Source organism: Plodia interpunctella, chromosome 16 (assembly GCF_027563975.2).
Source record: "Plodia interpunctella isolate USDA-ARS_2022_Savannah chromosome 16, ilPloInte3.2, whole genome shotgun sequence".
NCBI classification, from domain to species: domain Eukaryota; kingdom Metazoa; phylum Arthropoda; class Insecta; order Lepidoptera; family Pyralidae; genus Plodia; species Plodia interpunctella.
Genome location: NC_071309.1, coordinates 5,875,658 through 5,895,764, shown reverse-complemented (window position 1 = coordinate 5,895,764; position 20,107 = coordinate 5,875,658). Strand labels below are relative to the sequence as shown.

Below are 20,107 nucleotides of genomic sequence, written 5' to 3'. Positions count from 1 at the left end.
TATGTCTACTTTATTTAATTCTTTATTACAACCAAATTTACAATACAATACAAAATATATTTATTGCCCATAAAAACAATATTATTAATAATACAATTGAAATTCTACTCCGAAGGGGGTGAAAGGGGTGAAAAACTGCAAATATGAACGTTCTACACCGTTGAAGTTAGTGACTTGAAAATTTGGATTTTGATTGCTTACAACGTGTTTCAGATTTTTCTGGAAATTAACCCTCAACCCCTTCAAAGGGGTGATAAAAGATTGTATGGGACTTAATACAATTTTCAAGATAAAAAGCTCAAAATTGGCACACTTGCTTTTTGTAGTAAGTAACAGTAATAGTAAATACAAAAATGTTTAATCTACGTTTGTTGTTAATAAAAAACCGGGACGTAAAACGTCATGGAAAATGGGACGGCACGCGTTGCATAAAGCGGAAGTTAGGAGTCGGATCGGGAAATGGGATAGAGACACGTAGTGGGAAACGGTACGGGACACATTGCGAAAAACATGATGGCACAATATGTAGGAACCTTACGGGATATCTACATTAAATAGCAGGAAGCGGGATTAGACAAGTTTGCGGGACGAGACACGGAGCGGGAAACAGGAAATTGAACTAAAGATGAGAAAAAATGCGAATTTGAATCTAATATATGTTTACCAGTCTTACATAGTACGCGATAAAAAAATTACTGAGATTTTGCTATGAAATTCACGCGGGCGAAGCCGCAGGCAAAAGCTCGTAAGTTAATATAAAACAAGTTTTTTACAAAAATGTCATTTGTGCCACAAACTTTTATTGTCTTCAGAGAGATCTTGTTAAGTATGTGGTGTTTAACGCCTGTCAAAAAACCCATGTCCGTGCTGTAAACCGTTGAGGAGATATCTCATTTAGAGCCGATCCTGGGTGCACCATTAGGTCATGCTTATCATAATAAGCTGTATGATGATGATAATATAGTTAATAATGTATACCTAGTCATGAAAACTGAACGACGTGGGAAATTTCAACTCTGTGGGACAACTGGAAGTACCTAGGAGAAATCTAACTTGCAAGATTTGATTACAAACAAGTAAACATCGGGACAGGTGTAACTAAAAAAAAGCTTGTAAAAAATTATTATTTCTTAGAACTAAGTAAGTAGTTAGGTAGGTTTTTCAAGTCAATTTTCAGTGTTTTGATAAAAGTAGTTAATGGTTTTGTTGCAGAGTCTGCACGATAAGGATCACAGACGAAAATTAAGTAAGTAGCAGGCACAGGTAGTAGTAGTAGTTTGTAAAAAGGTAGATAAAGTAACAAATTAATCAAAATACGAACATTTCAGAGCAACAGCAGCAGTGGTGTCCACAGCAGCGGCAGGATGTTCCGGATAAAAAGTATACACTTGAATACATTTTATTACATTTTATCACTCTAAATACATTTTATCCAGGCAAAATTTAACTTAGACATTATTGGTCAATTCACTGCAGGTGACACTAAAAGATGGGCAAGATGCGCACGCTTCGGCGGCGGCGCGCGAAGTTTCCCAGAAAGCGTTTTCCTCGTCACATCGCTTGCGCCGGCGGCGCTGACGAATTTCTACGTCACATCGATGACGCATTTCTCGGAGATAAAACTCGCGGGGTGATCGCGCCGCGAGCCCTAGTGCTGGAGTCGCGGCCTGAGCACCATAACAAACTGGCGCCTCGCAATGCCTGCATGGATGCGGACCTGGCGACGCCATCGGCTGGGTCCGACCCTGACGACTCCGCGGACGAGTGCGTTCCCACGGGTAATATCTTCGATTCTTGTTGACTGTACCATAAATGTGGGAGATTTTGTAAAAATCTAGAAAATTAGGAAGATATACTAGGTCTATCAGTGTTTATTTCTGCGGTGTTCTGTGTTTAAAAGTGTGAAAGCAGTGTTTTAGTTAGTGTTACAGTGAACGCTTTTCTGGATGCGGTGATTAACTGGTTATCCTTAGTTACTGATGAGAAAAGTACCTATATCATGGATATATTTTGTCCTTTCCGGATGTCTGTTTCTATATGCTTAAGTAGGTAGGTAGCTTGGTACAGATGAAAGGCGAAAAGAGTTTTATCTATCAATAGAAATTAAAAGTGTACACGAAACTATTATTAAGTCATCGATAACTAACGGAGATTACAATCTGGCTCATTCGGGAAATCTGGACCAATAAAAAACAAAACAATCTTCTTTTAGATCAAAGAATAGAACTGGCATGACAAAAATATTAAGGGAAAACAAATGGGTTCTGACAACAAACTTTAAAAAAATATTCTAATTTACGTTGTTAAAAAAATAAAACAATAGTTTCGAATGCGTTAAGTCGACCAATCATATATGTAGTAAGTACTATACGGAGTACCTACCTAATTCTATGATTTTAATTTCATATTAGGTACTTGATTGTTTTAAGTTTTTATATTAAATTAACTAAGTGAGTACATAATGTTATAAGGCACATTTCGCAATTTTTAATTTTAATGTAAACAAATAAAACTAAGTAAGTACCTACTTGACAAAAAAAACTATACAACCCCTAAAAACAACGTAAGATTTTATAACGAGATATTCTATCTTTTATTCACGTGTAGGCCTAAACGTAGGAGGTAGGTACACTTTTCATTGACAATTTTTCATAAACAGATTGCATGTACATAGAAAAATAGATTATAATGGGAAAATTTAAAAGTGCAAACGCAAACACCTTCTCAGTTCCGCCACAGTTCCGTGGTGGTAAAAATTTGTAGGTTATGATTAATTACCTAGACTGAGTACTAGAAGTGCTATTATATAATCTGTGAATACAGTAAGAACCTAACTATAATTATTTTTTTCCATGATGAAATCTGATATTGAAACCGTTAACAGTACCGTTAAATATTTAAAAACTCTGAAACTAATAACGATTTTGCTTACATTCGACTTTTCAATTCAAGTAAATGTTAAAAAAAAATACTTAGATTGGAGCTTTATTGTAGGACCTATCTGCCTCAAATCTATAACTTTGTATTACATATAGTCGTAATAGAAGATTTTTAGACAAAGATCGAGGGAAATCAATTCCCGTAAGAGGTAGATCTGGGCTATATACCGCCCAAAATCCGAGTTGGAATTGATAACCATCAACCATTGAAAAAGTGTACCTACCTAGGTATATTTCGAGGCAAAATTCTATTTTTTAAATTCACTAGCGGCCCGTCCCAGCTTCGCTCGGGTAAGAACATAATAAATTATACATCTAATTTATTATGTTCTTACCTTCCTCAAGAATCACACTATTGGTGAAAACTACATGAAAATCCGCGCAATTGTTTTTGAGTTTATCGCGAACAGACAAACAGACGCGGTTGAGGACTTTGTTTTATATTATGTAATGATATTACTCCACCGCCGTCGTCGGGAGGAAAGGAAAAAAACATAGAGAAATTAAACAAAAATCGGATCGGAAAAAACATAAGGAAAAAAAATGCTTTTTAATTTTCCCTATGTTTTTACCGATATAGGAGGGCAAGATTCCGCATCATCCACCCGTTATTTGGTACTTTCAGGTTATGAGATATGAAAAATAAAAGTTCTTACCCACTCCCTAGTAACTACTTAATTTGTAGTGATATTTTATTTTTCGTTACTCATTTTATTTATTATACTTAAATGCGAAAGGTTGTGAGGTTACCTATATTGTTATGAAATTTGTGGTACACTGGTACAATAATGGGGTAGAATATAGCCTGGAATAATACATACTAGGCTACTTTTGGTCCTGAAATTCCCACGGAGCGAAGCCCCGGGGCGCAGCTGGTTTATAATATTAGTAGAACAGTAGGATTATGGTGATACGATAATACGTGATAGACTGATAAATTTAGATACAGAGAATTATAGAGACCCGATTATGCAGTAATAGGTATTTATTATTTTTTGTACCTACCTATTGATCCAAAATTCCAGATTTGATGACGTGTCTGTTTGTTACGATGTTCTCTAGTTCGCATTTTTAACCCCCGACGACAGAAGGAGGAATTTCTGTGTATGTGTATATCTGTGGCATCATAGCAGCCGAATGGTTGAACTGATTTTGATCTGATATTTTTTATTTGAAACAGAATTTAATCAAGAGTTTTTTAGCTAAGTTTGGAAAATGTTTTTTTTTTCGAATTTGAGATGACGGACTTGAACTTCGGAGTGGGGAGTTTCTTAAATTTTGAATTCAGTTTTTTATTAGAATTAATAAAACGGTCAAGTGCGAATTGGACTCGAGTACCGAAGGTTCCGTACAAATTTGTAAGTTATAAAATAGATTAACGTTACAAAAAAGTTAATAAAATATATTTATTTAATTTAAAAAACACACGCCAGCGAAGGCTTACTGCGCGTGGTGAAACTTAAAATGGGAAGTTTTATATTTTTTTACTAACAAAGTACCTAAGTACTCTACGTACTTAGGTTTTTTGATCGCACTATAATTAACTAACTTTCGGATTTATTCGTGTATCTGCGTTGATAGGCCTACTTTTTTGTCAAATTTCATTATTCATACGCGTACTCATTTTTGAGTAAAAGGTCTTGACAGACTGACAGACGGACAACAATGCGATTCTATAAGGGATCAGTTTTTACCTAGATGTATCGGAACCCTAAAATTGGGGTTGGTAAGTGTAATTAACACGAAACTTAATTTACTTGACGCGGAGAGAAAATTGTAAATCACTCATCACTGACAAAAACCCTTTTCAATAAGTACCTACAGATAAAAAAACAATCACTAATAATTAATTAATCATATAAAGTAAATTAAAGTCGCCGTGTGAATCGCGTGCCGTGTTCTGTGATTATGACTATCCATGTGATGAGATCCATTGTTTAGAGTAAATTGTGGTTGGTCAGTTAGCACGGTGGGTCGATTAATAGACGTAATGGTTGTGACACACAGTTCCGTGCAGAGTAGGGCACGGCACTTTACAGGTAGGTAGGTGGTATAAGGGCAACAGACCCGCATTCCTCATAGGGCCGCAAGGTTGGCCATGTTATTTTTATTTAAGTATTTCCCTTCTGTGTTTCTCAGACTTGTAAATGTAATGTATTTACAGATCCGGAGAAATGGCAGCACAGCGACGTGCGCCGATGGCTGCGCTGGATGTCCTCAACATTCGGGGTACGAGCGGCGCGTGCGCATCTCCTGCCTTCTACCGGCCAGCAACTGCTTCTTCTCACACACCAGCAATGGCTCGAGGTATTTGGTATTTAAATTTTTTTCTTGGGATTAATAAAAAAATCTTCAATCTAACAATTTAACAGTACAATTCAAAGTGCTCAAAGCTATATGGCTAGACCAATTTTGATGAAGTTTAATCGGGAGAAAATAAAGAGCCTAGTCTAGTTATTTTTTAAATTAAATTCGTTGGAGACACTTGAATAACTCAAGTAAAAATATGACTACTGACTAATGGTTAAAAATTGGGTATGAAAATGAAAGTTTAAATGGAAAACACACAGGCCTTGCTAACCATGGTTACAAGAATTGGTGTTATAGGTATAACACCAATTCCAAGGTATAACACCAATTATGTAATTTAGATAGTTAACAAAGTATATTACTTATTTATAATTTAGAAATGACGATTGTGACAGGTGTGCGAAGGGGATGAGAAGGCAGCTCGTACATTCAGCACATTCCTGGAGCACGAACATGCTAGAACAAGGGGGCGCCCCCCACCGCCGCCCCTGCCCGAGCACCAAAGCGAAGCCCGGCCCTCTACGGCTGCCTCGCTAACCGACATGCGTGAGTTTTACTTTTTTCTATCAAAATTTCGTTTTCTATATCCTTATTAGTGATGTAGTGCTACATGCCAGTACAGGAGCATTTAAAACCCAGAAGGTCAAGTTGCACGATGGATAGAACAACTACTGGAGTAATTACTTCGTCACGGAACACCGCAGTGGCAAGCCCGTGGAAATGCAGACCCCTTTCAAGGAGACCGTGCCGAGAGGACTGTAAGCACTGCATTAAACAAAATTCTTAAGAACTTACCATAAAATTTACACTGGCAACTCCTTTGGAATCCTGGAAAGATGATGCAATGAAGAATGCTCAAAAACGTGATAAGGACTTCGATCATAATGTGGAACGAGGTGATGTTAAACCCACATGGAGCGGTGTGACACCCACGAGTGCCACAACCATAACTAAGGCTTACTGAATGCAATGGGACAAACTCCTTCTCCAAGTGGAATACTTTACCTGAAATGGGAAAAGACTAACGGCAGGAAGTTCCATCTTCAAGTAGTTGATCCATGAATCAAGTTTCCTGAGATTCTCTGTATACAACACGACACTAACTAAAATAAGAGAGAGGTTTTGTTGGCTCCACTGTCACGAATGCGTTTTGTTTTTTTACCCAACCAAATAGCCATTTTCATTCAATAAATTTTTACTATTTTCGATTTAAGATCACCTTGTTGCCCATTTCGATTTTCTTCCATTTTATCAATAGGTAAGTAGACAAAATATCTAAATGGCTGCCTGTTTTTTTATAAAAAGAACCAATTTTCAATCAATAATATAAAACTGACAGAATATAGCGCCATCTAGCGTGGAATGTAGTAATAGTGGTTGGCGGTAAAAACTTATGAATGGAGAGCAAACCGCGATGAGTCAGCAGTGTAGCCGCGGGCACTAGCTCCATTCATCTCACCGTAACACGGACCTACCTGACTCACTACACTTCTCGGAAATCGGAAATCATCTTGATTGCCACATTGCATCTACTATCTCCAAACGTGCCTCCTTTCGGCAATGCCCTAGGCTGTTACGCAAATTGTTAAGTAATTCTTAGAGCATAGTGGAGTGGAGAGCCTTAAATTGTTATAAATTTGCTCATAATAGTAGTAGTTTATACATACTTTTTACTGAAATAGGTATATTACTAAGTAGAATTTACTTTATAGGTATGTATTAAAAAAAATAAGTATGTGTTTATTTTATTTAAGAAAATTACAAAAAATATGCGGAAGTACTTAAATTGGCTAATCTTGCAAGTCTAATATTTTATTCAAGACCACAAAGCATAGCTCAGTAAATCTCTGATTGAATCAATTCAACGATGACCCTTATCACAGGCAAGGCTCATTAAGATAAACTGGTCACAGTGTTATGCCCTAGTCCCAGGAGGACTTCTTATTCGAGGATATTACCCCAATAATGGAGTTGCATTTGGAATAAATACATTAGCTACAATAGATTGTAGCTGTCCCACACAAACGTATATATATGCACATATCTAAATGGATTAACATCAGTATAATGGCAGTATAAATGGCAACGATCAATATAATCATACATTTTTGTCAAATCAAATCAAATTTGAAGCAGATATCTTCGCCCAATTGAGCTGAAATTTTGTACACACGTTAAGTTCGGATGACAACGCATTATCATGGTAAAGGAGAACTGCTCCCGACGAGGGAACTCCTCAATGGTCCTCTCACGGACATGATCTTTTTTTGTTACATGTTGCATACAACATGATCTCTCTGACAATAACAAAAGCTCGTTTGAAAAAGATATTTGACATAAACTAAATAGGTCTTAATTTAATTCTTTATGAAAGTAAATGTTCCATTCTGCAAGCTCCGATTTTTTTTTATGTTGTGATTTTAGTTTTGGCATGATAAACAGAAGTAAGAAATTAATTTCCTTTTTCTGATGTTTCAGTATGCGTATGACTAGTTCGGATTACTGAGTGATATAATTTAAAATAGAAAATCATCAGATAAGATGCTATACTTATCATAATTTATTATGTAAGTCAGATTTCCAGTTAATTTCGTACACTTTTACAATCACGATTTTGGTATTCAACAGAATTTTGCACTAGATAATCTTGTATACAAATCTTATTCTTATCCTTCATTGTAATGTTTTTTATATCTGTGTTCTTATCGTATATAGACACTGAGTAGATAGCTAGTAATGACAGTGAGTCATATTCGCAATTTTAGGTTTCAGTTCAGCTATCAAAATGTAGGTACCTAAATAGATCGCGGAAGTGATTCAATATTTTGTCGGAAATATTAGTCATAGGTTCCGATTCTACTGGGTGAGCTGCCAGCATCCAGCGATCTTAAGTCTGAGAGATAGAGTACACAGTTGTTCCGCAAAAAATGTTGACCGCAGAAAAGTAATTTGGAGTGAGTAACTCGCGAATTTGGCGCCGCGTGTCGACATTGCGCCATGCGGCAACGGCATGGCAATAGGAATGCCCCATCATACTTATGCCAAGTTTACACGACCTTAGCTCAGAATTTGTTACTCAATATGAATCACGAAACATATAAAGGAAGTGCGGATTTTGATCTAAATTCACTTACTTCGTAATTTACTTAGTAACAGACAGTCAAGTAGTTACAACTGAGTCTAGTTTACTCACAGACTGATTTACATATTAACCTCAAATGTCTACTCGTTTCTGAAAAATATAGTCAGAGATAGGCAAAAGATGGATAGGTACTTTAGGTACGAAAATAATATAGTAATGTAGAATACTTACTTATATTTACTTAACCTTAAAAGTGAACATTTATGCACTACTTACTGAACTTGTACCCTACAGACAGCTAATGGAAACTTGGCATTATAAACATCGTGGGAGAGTTCACGGATCACACTCATTATAATAAATATTCGTATAGTTTGTCATTGTTGTTACCGAGAATACATTTTTAAAATTCTTGGCAGATAAATTTCAGGCCGATGAATGAAACTCAAAGTATTTGGAATGTGTACAAAAATATTTGTCATTTCATATTTATTTGTTACTGGGTATTTACAACAATAACACATATTAAGAAAGTAACACTTTGTTTAGTTATTTATATATTGCGTTAATGCATATTTACATCATATTTATACTTATCATGTCGTAAACATAGCTTACGCAGATTATAATATTCTATTAACTTCACGAAGATCACAAGTAGCCTTTTGTGTTTCGCCGGCAAACGAATACAAAGTGAATGTAAAATGGTAATAAGTGAAGCGCCCCGAAATCCCAGCATCAATGTTATGACACCTTGATCCCAAGAGAGGGATGGCGCAGTTCGCAACCCCTGCTAACATCCCACTCATTGAATTGCAAATACCGCCCTCGCGCCTTGGCACCACGAAAACCCTGTGCCTTGCCCGAATAGGATATGGATAGGATGACGATAAAAGATGCGTCTTTAAGATATGAACTTATAGACGAATCTTTTATCGTCATCCTATCCACTACAAAGAGGCCGCATTTCCTCTTTGTAGGTAATTATATAATACAGAGGAAATGCGGCCAGTGTGATGCGAACCACCCTGGACAGTACCCGGTTCAAAGGTTTTTAATTAAATTATTACCTAACTACTTGGGTACCGGACAGTACGACTTGTAGCAATTACACATTATTCTTGTAATTCACTTTTTGTTGATTTAAGTAGTGTTAGTGAAAAATAATATTTTAAAAAATTTAATATGGACAATTTTTTATGTTGCGTTAATAAGTTACTCTTCGAATTGTCAATGTTAAGAATTTATGCGTTTTGGGAACTATGAATCAGAGTGTATTGAAAGTTCTATTGTTAATTTCACTTTATTAAGTTTAAATTTAATTTTGTTTGTTTTTTTAAACAACGATGACACATTGTTTACTTCACAATTAAACTTCACAAGTAAATTCCACTGTCAAGTCTATTTTTGACTCCAATTTGGAAATAAATTGGGCATAAATGAGGGATTGAATTTTACGTTCAAAACAAGTTGGGTATCTGTAAAAAAACTAGCGTATCTAAGTATAAGCATGGTAACCAAATGTAAAGCAATAAAAAATAAAGTCCCAAAAATGACTTGCAGCCATTTTGAGACAAAATTCGGCGAATTGCTATATATAACATTTAATTTAAGTAGACTGGCACTGTGGTCGGCGCCTGCGCAGACGTGCGAACCAATCATAAGGCGCCACCAGGGCCCAGCCTAGATTATCATCTTAGCCACCGCCTTATCAAGTAAAAAAATTTAATAGTTAGAAACAACTTTTGAAATCATCAACATAAACGCAATATTTAAGGTACCTGTCGAACATAGCTTTTTCGCTAAGATCAATCGGGAAGCGAAGGAATGAAGCGTTTGGACGAGTCCAAAAATTTGTGATTTTTGAAGTGAAAACTTCTTTAGTGGCGTTGTGCACTTTTTGTGATGGGTAAAAATGTTTATCTCGCGTCAGGACACGTGACCCTGATCGAAAATTCGTAAGACGTCAAAAGTGCACAACGTATTCTATTGTATAATATTCAAGTTTTCACTTCTGCCCGCACTCCCGGAGTGCAACACGTTTTTTATTTTTATTATATCTTTGAAAGCATTGTCAAAGTAATTTCCACTGGTGTTTCTAATAATACCTATATGGGCCTTCAAATAGTCACCAGAATAAAAATAAATAGTCATCTACCCTATTTACTCGCTCGAAAAGGAAGAAAAAAAGATCTTGACATTTTTAACCCTAGTCTATCTCAGTTTAAAAATCTTTAAACATAGCATTGAATATGTGATTGTCATGATCTTTCTGTTTTTTGTATTATATATTTATAGATATATATGTATCTTTTATGCGTATGTATTGTTTATACGTCTTTACTTATATAATATCAATTTATTCTACTGTATAGATTTAGGCTTGCTTACACGAAATTTATTTTGTTCTTCTGTGTACACTTTATTGGATTATAGATTAGTTTGATAATTATTGTTAAGTCAATATTCTGTACTTCATTGTCTGTAATCTGTTTGTGTGCCTTTTAAATAAAATAAAATAAAATAAATAAATAAATAAATAGAAAAAGGTTACTAAGGTTCTAAACAAAGACTAAATCTCAATTCGTAATATAATAGTCTAACAGCAACAGCTAGACCTTTGTTAGACTAATCTATTTGTCTACCTAGTCGTATTGAGATGTAGTCGTAAAGCTTCTAACCCCTACTTCTTCCTATTTAAGAGCTAAGGTCTAATATGTGATTTTGTTCATGACATTTTACGATCTCAGTGGCTTAATTAGCGTCATGTTGTCTTCGATACACGGACAGGTCAAAAATGGAAAATATCTTTTAAATCTACATACACTATCGTTGAGTTGGTATACCATAACAACAAGTCTCGAATTTACTTTCGTGCCAACTCAATAATTCGAGACATGTCGTTTGTCCCTAAAAAAATATGCAAATACTTCACTGCTGAAATGATAAAACCTAAAACATATGGAGAAATAATATGAGTACACCTTGCGGAATTTTGATCGAACTTACATACAGGTTGTGTGTGGGCAAGTGGTCTTCATCTCGAAAGGCCAGATTCCACGCTTTCTCGTTCACACGGACCCGCGTTGTGAGCCACTGAATCATAGATTGGAATGTGGGAAGCGGTCAATGGGCCGGACTGTGAGAGACGAGCCACATGGACTTTCAGGATGTTGATTTCGCAAATCTGTTACAGACAGAAATTGGCCCTATTTTTCCTTCTATGATAAAGATCTGTTGTATTACATCTGCGTTAACGATCTTATGGTGTTGTACGAATAGTTTCATCTTTGTGAAAGCCCATACTATGTTTTTTTAAATATAAACGTAATCAATTAATAAAAGTATGATAATTAGGTTTGCGAAAGTTTGTTTGTTACCTTTTCCATTATGTAAATTTTTTGAAATTTCACATAGGTCCAAAAGTAAGTATCTATGCCTACCTAGTTCTTTAGGAGTACGGAGAAAGAGATAAGGTTCATCGCAGAAAAATAAAATATACTGTTCCCTTGGGAATAATACCTGGACGAGGCTACGCAGGCAAAAGTTAAATACAATATAGACAGTTAGTCCCAGCCCCCATTTCGTTCTATATTGAACATACTTTTTTCTATATTTGTTAATAACTGCTGACGACACCATATCAGATATAAAGCTGTATATATCTAAGATGCAAAGCTATAGCTGGCTATCGGGCGGCTCCGGGCGCGGCCCCTCCTCGCGGAGGCCCCGCCTCGGCCCTCCTACGATTGCTACTTACTTGGAAACTGCTGGTGGCACGTGGGAAAAGCTGATGCGGTTTATATTCCTTGCCTTTACGATCATTAGATAATTTAAGCAACTTGAACAAAAGTGTCACCTTTTAATTTTTGCTATTAAAAAAATGATAAAAATATGACCATATGCAGGGATCGTTCGCTTTAATAAAAAATAAAATACTAGTTTACAAACTTAGCCAACATACATGCCTATACATAACATGCCTATTATAGACATATGGGATTTCGGGATGCAGATAACCTATAGCCTACTTTCTAAATAGGTATAAATTATAATCAAAGCTTCGTGAAGAAATCTCCTAGACTGCACACTAGTAAACTCTTTCGTTGAGTCAAAAAGTAACACAAGCAGGCTACACGTATGTGTGCGTGTAGCCAACTGAGACAGGCTACATCTAGGTCTAGTTTTTAACCATTTAGCTTCGGTGTTTAGCCGTAACATATGACTACTGGTTTTCTTATTGACGATGATTTTGGTGATAGTCATCAAATCATGTCAGATGTCTTTGGGCGAATTTTACACGATCATTGTGTCATAACAATGTCAATATGTGTTTATCATAATCAGTACAATACCTGTAACTACCTAGTTACAGGTACTATTATTATATTATAGGAGACTCAGTTAGTATTAAGATAAATAGTTACATTGCCTAAGACACGCTACCGCATCAGAATTGTGGCACTCGCTATTTTTCCAAGAATAAGACTAACCAAGTGGAGGTTAGTCGGCGGGGCACATTAATTTCGTACTCGCCTTGACAGAGGTTAACTGGGATTTCCGCGCCAGGAAATATGGCAGCCATCTTAGAGGTCACTTACATGCTTATCGGCGGCTTATTGATCTATTTTAGTATTTGGACTTGAAATAAAATATGCACGGGCTTGGTGAAGCTTTGATGTAATCAAACGCATACCTACGTATCATTATATGAAAACAAACAGATTCAATAAGTTAATCAATTTGAATAAATTATTTATTAAATAAAATCTAGTAAAACTATCTAAAACATTAAAATAAAATTTTAAAAAATCTACTTTTGTGTGATTTGTGTTTTCATCTAACGGTAATTATGTTTCCCAGACAGAAGGCCAAAGTCCCTCTCAAATTGAAATAAAAGCAATAATGTATGCCTTAGCGTGTGTGTGCAATAAAACGGATTTGACCGTGGACGGGGTTAAGCGCACAGCGTGCTATCGGCCTCCCGCCCGGGCTAAGCTCCGGGGGATCACTGCTAAGGCACCCTTCAGAACTCTTTATTTTATTGCATTGTGGACAGTGATGTACGATGTCTTTCATTGACATTGAATCACGGTGATGTTTTCCATCTTTAGCTAAATATTTGGAGTTTTTGTAACTTAGGAAATTATAGAGACGTCATTTGGTTTGGAAATTAATTAAAAAGTGTGCACTTAAGGACTGTATAAATCTGAATTATTAAGCTTGTACTTTTTACTATTTTTTTTTTGTTTCTGCTCAATTGGACAAGACCGAGACATTTATTTATAGTTAACATTCGGCTCATTCGTGAAAAAACATAAAAAATATACTCCTAAACCCTCCTAAGGAATCAAAATATCTATTGATGAAAACCGTACAAAAATCTGTCAGGTAGTTTTTGAGTCTATCTCGTTACAAACAGATGCAACAGAGGGACTTTTTTATAAGATGTAAGGAACTGTTTTATTTTTTATTTAATTGTAGTTAATTAAAATTGTAGGTTCTTGTCTTATTTTCGTTATTAAGTACATTATAAAATTCATATTTCTGTTGAAAATAAAGATTTATATCCTATCTACTCGGCGTATTATAAAAGTAGCTATACTAACAACGCATACTCAGTTAATAGTTATAGTAATAGCTTAGCTACTAACTTGGGTATATCCAATAATTTAGATAAAAATATTTATCTAAATAATTTTTTTCGTAGACTGGTAGGAATTCAAATGTTGCGCCTAACTTTAAGAATTTCTCAGATTGAAAACATGGAATCATTTTGATTAATTCAATAAATAAAGAGAGCTATAAACCTGGAAGCACATTCTCGAAACTCGTCACAGGGCGCCGCCCGCCCACCTCGTTTCCGGCATACTCGCAGCTTCCGGTGCCGCATCCGCCCGTATTTCCGGTGCATTTAATTTTTTGTGTAGTGAAGTGATTGGTTTTATAAAGTCTTTTTGTTTTATGAAGTGATGAAGTGACATACATAGATATAGAAAGATGTCACTTGTAATAATAGAAAACTGCCGTAATATATTATATAGCTTTCTGTAATAAAGAACAGTTCAGCTTGTTTTGTGATTTAAGTGATTTGGTGCGACAACATATTGTGATACAGTGTAGTATCTATATATATGAGGTACAGTGGTATAGTGTGATGCCATGGTCCGAGAGTGGTGCGACGTGGGGCCCGGGACGGCTATGCTTTGGCTGGGCCCGCTCGACCATCGACGCTTGCATCACCTGTACCACGGTCAGAGTCTAGATAGTAGATAATTACATGTAGCTAAATCGTTGATTCAACTGATGTAAATATAAAAAAAAATGAAAAATAGCAGATCCTTATAGCTTATAGTTCCAGCAGGTTTTGTATTTGATCGAGGACTGCAACAGCCAAAGTGGTCATAATCTTGCGACACTTTTGACACTAGAGAGATTACAAAAACGGTGATTATAGGATTGAAAATGAAACTATAAGATGTTACGTTGCGTAGGTGTTTAAATGATAATGAATCAGTATAATAAACAAGATTCTATCTATGTGACTAAGAGATACTTACGGTGGTGTGGTGTGATTGCATTTACATGGTTTTGGTTTATTTTTCTGTACATTGAAATACATAGATTTCTTTTTTTCATTAAGTTGCAATTTAGTATAATTGTGTTTATTAGCATAAAATTAAAATTTTATTGAATCTGTCTCCTACATTAAGCCTGGTAGGTAGTCATTAAGGAATTATGGACGAGAAACCAGGAGTTAGTTCGTAATCCTTCCCACTTATGTTCATACTCGTTACGCCGTGGTGCTTCGTTCCCGTGGGAATTTTTGGATAAAATATACCCTACGTGTTATTCCAGGTTATTCTATCCGTGTACCAAATTTCATAACAATCCGTCCAGTAGATTTCGTAAAAGAGTAACATACATACACCCAGATCCTCACAAACTTTCGCATTTATAATATTAGTATGATATCACTGTTTTCGTATTGACAGAGTCGTATGCAGGCGTGAGCGGATGTGCGCGCGGTGGCGGGGGACAGGTGCAGCTGTGGCAGTTCCTTCTGGACGAGCTGGCCAGCGGAGCGCCAGGCATCTGCTGGGAGGTAACAATCATCTACATTTCTTCTAGTGATGAATAGATTCCATATTTTCCTCATGGCCTAACGTACAAAGGCAGTGAGATAACTGCTGTTTTATATGGGCAGATTATCAATGAAGTGAACCATATACTAACCGATGAGCTCTCATATTTATTGCCGATTCGATCTTCAGGAGTAGTGTCTTCGCTGGTACGGCAACATTTTGAGTACTAGCAAATTAAAAGAACAAATGTCTGGGCAGAAGGGACAGACCTGCCAAGCATTATATGCGTGAAAATGATCTGATAACTAAGAATGCCGAAAACCGTACGAGTAGAGGAGAAAAAGGAGAAAAGCGGAACCTGGACTCTGACGCTTTATCGCGGGAAAACGGCATGAGAGTAAGATAAAGCCATGTTGTTGTAATCCCCAGGGCCCACCAGGTGAAGGCGAGTTCCGTCTGTCGGACCCGGACGAGGTGGCGCGCCGCTGGGGCCGGCGGAAACAGAAGCCCAACATGAACTACGACAAACTGTCGCGAGCGCTGCGCTACTACTATGATAAGAACATAATGAGCAAGGTCAGTAACCTTAAACAACATCCACTCTGAGGTCCAAAAAGTCCGCTTTTCGGGAATCAATTGGGAAAAATACAGGGTGTGTACGTGACAAAAATTAAAAATCTGCAATGCAGTTAGCAACTGTGGAGTTCCCTCTCCTTGCGCATGTTACATAAATTCATTGGCATCGGGACTGTAGTCACGAGATTTCAATTCAACTACATATCGTAATTAGCGGTTAAGCGGAAGTAGGTAATTTTTTAATCTAGCTTGCTGACGATATAAGTTCGTAACAAAAAAATACTCAGTGCTTGTTGAAATTTTTACAATGCAAATAAAAAAAAAAACAGATGCCTCTTTTGTTTAAAACAATGAAAAAAAATAAATAAATAAATATAAATATAAATATACTAGGACAAATCACACAGATTGAGCTAGCCCCAAAGTAAGTTCGAGACTTGTGTTATGGGATACTAACTCAACGATACTATATTTTATAACAAATACATATATAGATAAACATCCAAGACCCGGGTCAATCAGAAAAAGATCATTTTCCATCATGACCCGACCGGGGATCGAACCCGGGACCTCTCGGTTCAGAGGCAAGCACTTTACCACTGCGCCACCGAGGTCGTCGAAATAGTTTATATAAAAATATTTACGACTAGTAATAATCGAAAAAACCTTTCTTTTTTTATTTTAATTTATTTGATATCATGTGCAATATTTCTCCTTATATTAGGTGCATGGTAAACGGTACGCGTACCGGTTCAGTTGGGCGGGACTCCGCGCGGCGTGCCAGGCGCAGGCCGAGGCGCCGCCCTACGCGCCCTACCCTGCCCCGCTGGCCTACCCCTCACCCCCTCAGCCTCCCTCGCAACCCCGACATACTGACGACCAAATGCCACCGGCAAACCAATAAATGGTTAAGGCTAGTGTGATGTGTTAACTAAAAATAAACATTGACAGACAAAAACGTGTAAATCACAAAATATATTATGTAAGTACATGAAATGTTTACCGGGAAAAGTACAGAAGCTGATGATGAAGTATGTCTTTATCATCAGCTTCTGTAGCAGCAACAGAGGTATTAAAACTACAACACAGATATTTAAGTCGGATTGCATCAACAAAGGCAACAAAATTTTTCCATTTTTAAATCGACCATAACAGTCGTGATTGTGTGTTTTTTGTATTAAAACTAGGAATTTAATTTTATGTATAAAACTGTATTATATAATTTGCTACGAGAGATTTGGAAGTATCTAGGATAATTTTTTTTGAAAAATTATTTTACCATATTTATAGTTATTTATGTACATATGCCTAGTATATAATAATAGTACACGACATCAAACGTTATACAGGTATCTATTTATTTGCGTATATTTTATATTGTTTGAGTATAGCCACAGTATTATGTCTATTAATACAATTTACTTTCATGTATTGTTTCAGTGTATAATATAAACCATATATACTGGTAAGTATTTTTCTAACCACTGTTCAAATTTTCACAATATGTTCGGTACTGGAAATACTATTACTTCCAAAAAAATTATAATGAAAAAAAAAATCAAGTAACAATAAATAATTTTAAGTCTGTTTTTATTTGGAACGATTGTTAATAAAGTTTACAAAATAAATAAATATTCTACTTTCCATACAAAGTCCGATCAGCTGATCAGGCAATTAGAATGAAATCAGGTTGATTTTCAGAAACTAACAAATATGTATTTGTTAGTTTCTGAAAATCAACCTGAAATTTTGAGAATCAACCCGTTATCATAATCCAAATCGGCTCCCTTGAAATTTGTGCAATGTACAGTTACCCACCCATAAAATAAAATTACAGTTTCAAAATATATGTAATATATGTAATGTATGTAATATTATGAAACTGTAATTTAACTTTATTAATTAACTACTGTTTATTATTAAGCATTTATTTTCATTTATTACATTCGCCCGCGGTGCTAGTTACCGCCAGTCTATATTAGAAATTACAAACCATAATAGTTGTAAGCTAGTGAGGCATAATAACGAATTATACTATTAATAAATAAGTTTAATTTTATAATTATTTAAATAGAAATGAAATAGGTATTTCAATAGAAATGAAATAGGTGCACAAAGAAATGTCACGATCCTCGAGAAAAGGTACCTTTTACAGAGCAGTCGCTATGCGCAGCGCATCACTCACTACGTACCTACCTACATAGAATAAAACAAATTTGCTTTCCGCTGTCTGTATATCCCTATATAATAGAGACAGACAGACAGCGAGAATAGATCTTTAAAACTACTCAACGAATTTTGATGAGGGTTTTTTAATAGATACAGTTATTCAGGAGGAAGGTTTAGGGTTTTACTCAAGCGAAGCCGGAACAGACCGCTAGGCTAAAGTGAGCAAATGAAACGTCTACTCCATAAGGTATCTTTTATCGTGGAACGTCACAATACTGGAAGAACTCTGCTACGAACACTGCTACGAACTGGTGCTACGCGGCGACATCAACGAGCGCCCCACGTTTATGTAGGTGACACATAAAGGTCACAAAAATAAGAAAAATAATAATTACCAGCTTAGCTTAGTAGGTACCTATATATTCATCTTGTTAGTGTGCATTCCTCGGTTTTTAGATGGCGATACAAACTGGAAGTAATAATGTAAGGAAGATGTAGTATTACATCCAAGATCAAAGTCTGAGAATTTATTTAGAGACTAGATTTTGCCCGCGCCTTAGTTCGTGTGTCCGCTCATTAATTAATATTTTGGGTTCTAAGCAATATAATTGCGATGAAACCTATACAAATGTGCGAACAAACACTTACAGTTTTATTATATGTATGATTAGACCTTCACAAAGACTTTCACATCATACTTTAAATTCATTATAAAAAAACTGCAACCTACTGTTATTTTGGTACGACCACTGTTTATAAATGCCGAAAGCAATTAATTTAAACAGTGCTAATTCGTATCATGCCAGAAGGGCTTACCATGTTATTGTTTTTTCTAGGACATAGTTTAACAAAGTAGTATATGGCCAAGGTCTCGTGAGCATTGTACCTAAGGAAGATTTTGTTAATTATTTTTGTAATGTTCCTTGTTATTTTTGTTGTTTTCTAAATAAGTACTTGACTTATTTTTAATTATGTTGTATTAAAAATACAAATATTTTTTAAATTTCATTTTATACTACTGAGTTTCATGATGGCTGTATTTTGCAATTTGTTAACAATTTCACATTAAATAAGTTATCTACTACGTATTGTTCAATTTACTTCATTTCGTCCACTCTTTTTAATATTATCGCTATATCCCGATCTCGGTTGGAATGCAAGTAAGTTTGAAGCAGATATATTTAACCGATTGAGCTGAAATGTTGTATACATGCATTATTATGATTTATTAAGCATTTTCAACGGTTTACTGCACGGTCATGATTTTTTTGGCACTCCGAAAACTATAAAGCTTATGTCTATTAAAATGCCAATTTTGTAAAAATCTTATTAATTCTCAATTTAAATCATCTAAATAATGAGCCTACTCTGTAGTCTGTCGTGCAAGCAGCAGACTCTCGTTTCAGTGTGCCATACTCCTGTAGCAGATATCACTGCGGTTTTTCCTAATATCGTTTTGTCTTAACTTATTATCCCCCAATATACATATATCTAAGATTCATGTCTGCGTAACTACTTTGATACACAAGAGTAGTTTTAAATTAATGTTTTTTTTAATTACTATAAAAAATAGACCAACACATTACATACAGTGACAGATAAAACTATGTCAACGCTGGTGACTTCTAATATCTCCTTGCTGTCTCCCATATAATTCGAATTACTTCTTATCGTCCACACAGTTGCTATAGCCGAAATTAATTTGCCTACAAATCTGGAATATTGTAATGCAGTGGCCTTGCGGCGCCGGAAGTGGTCACAGATAATGCGCCCACGCAGCCAGAGTAAACAGCTTTCGCCAACCGTTTTAATAGATACAATGTACATCAATGCTAACACGGTAACAGAGCCACTGAAAAGTTAGAAATAAAAACAAATAAAATGTATTCCCACAACAAAAGTAAAAGCCTTGATTAATTTTATAAACCTGCATTTACATTATTTTT

General features: G+C 35.8%; 1 protein-coding gene and 1 long non-coding RNA gene across 2 annotated transcripts; one reads left to right on the top strand and one right to left on the bottom strand.

The window, feature by feature from the left end:
* The first annotated feature begins 1,667 nt into the window (after positions 1-1,667).
* Positions 1,668-19,217, top strand: LOC128676736 (DNA-binding protein D-ETS-6-like). Its single transcript, XM_053757034.2, has 6 exons — positions 1,668-1,778; positions 5,104-5,246; positions 5,645-5,795; positions 15,327-15,436; positions 15,846-15,992; positions 16,717-19,217. The coding sequence occupies exons 1-6, from the start codon at positions 1,706-1,708 to the stop codon at positions 16,894-16,896; spliced, it is 804 nt and encodes a 267-aa protein (XP_053613009.1). The 5' UTR covers positions 1,668-1,705; the 3' UTR covers positions 16,897-19,217.
* LOC128676737 (uncharacterized) lies at positions 1,722-6,386 on the bottom strand. The gene is made up of 3 exons (XR_008405455.2): positions 6,255-6,386; positions 6,045-6,077; positions 1,722-1,801 (listed from the first exon to the last, which is right to left on the bottom strand). It is a non-coding gene; the product is annotated as an uncharacterized LOC128676737 (long non-coding RNA).
* Positions 19,218-20,107: the final 890 nt, after the last annotated feature.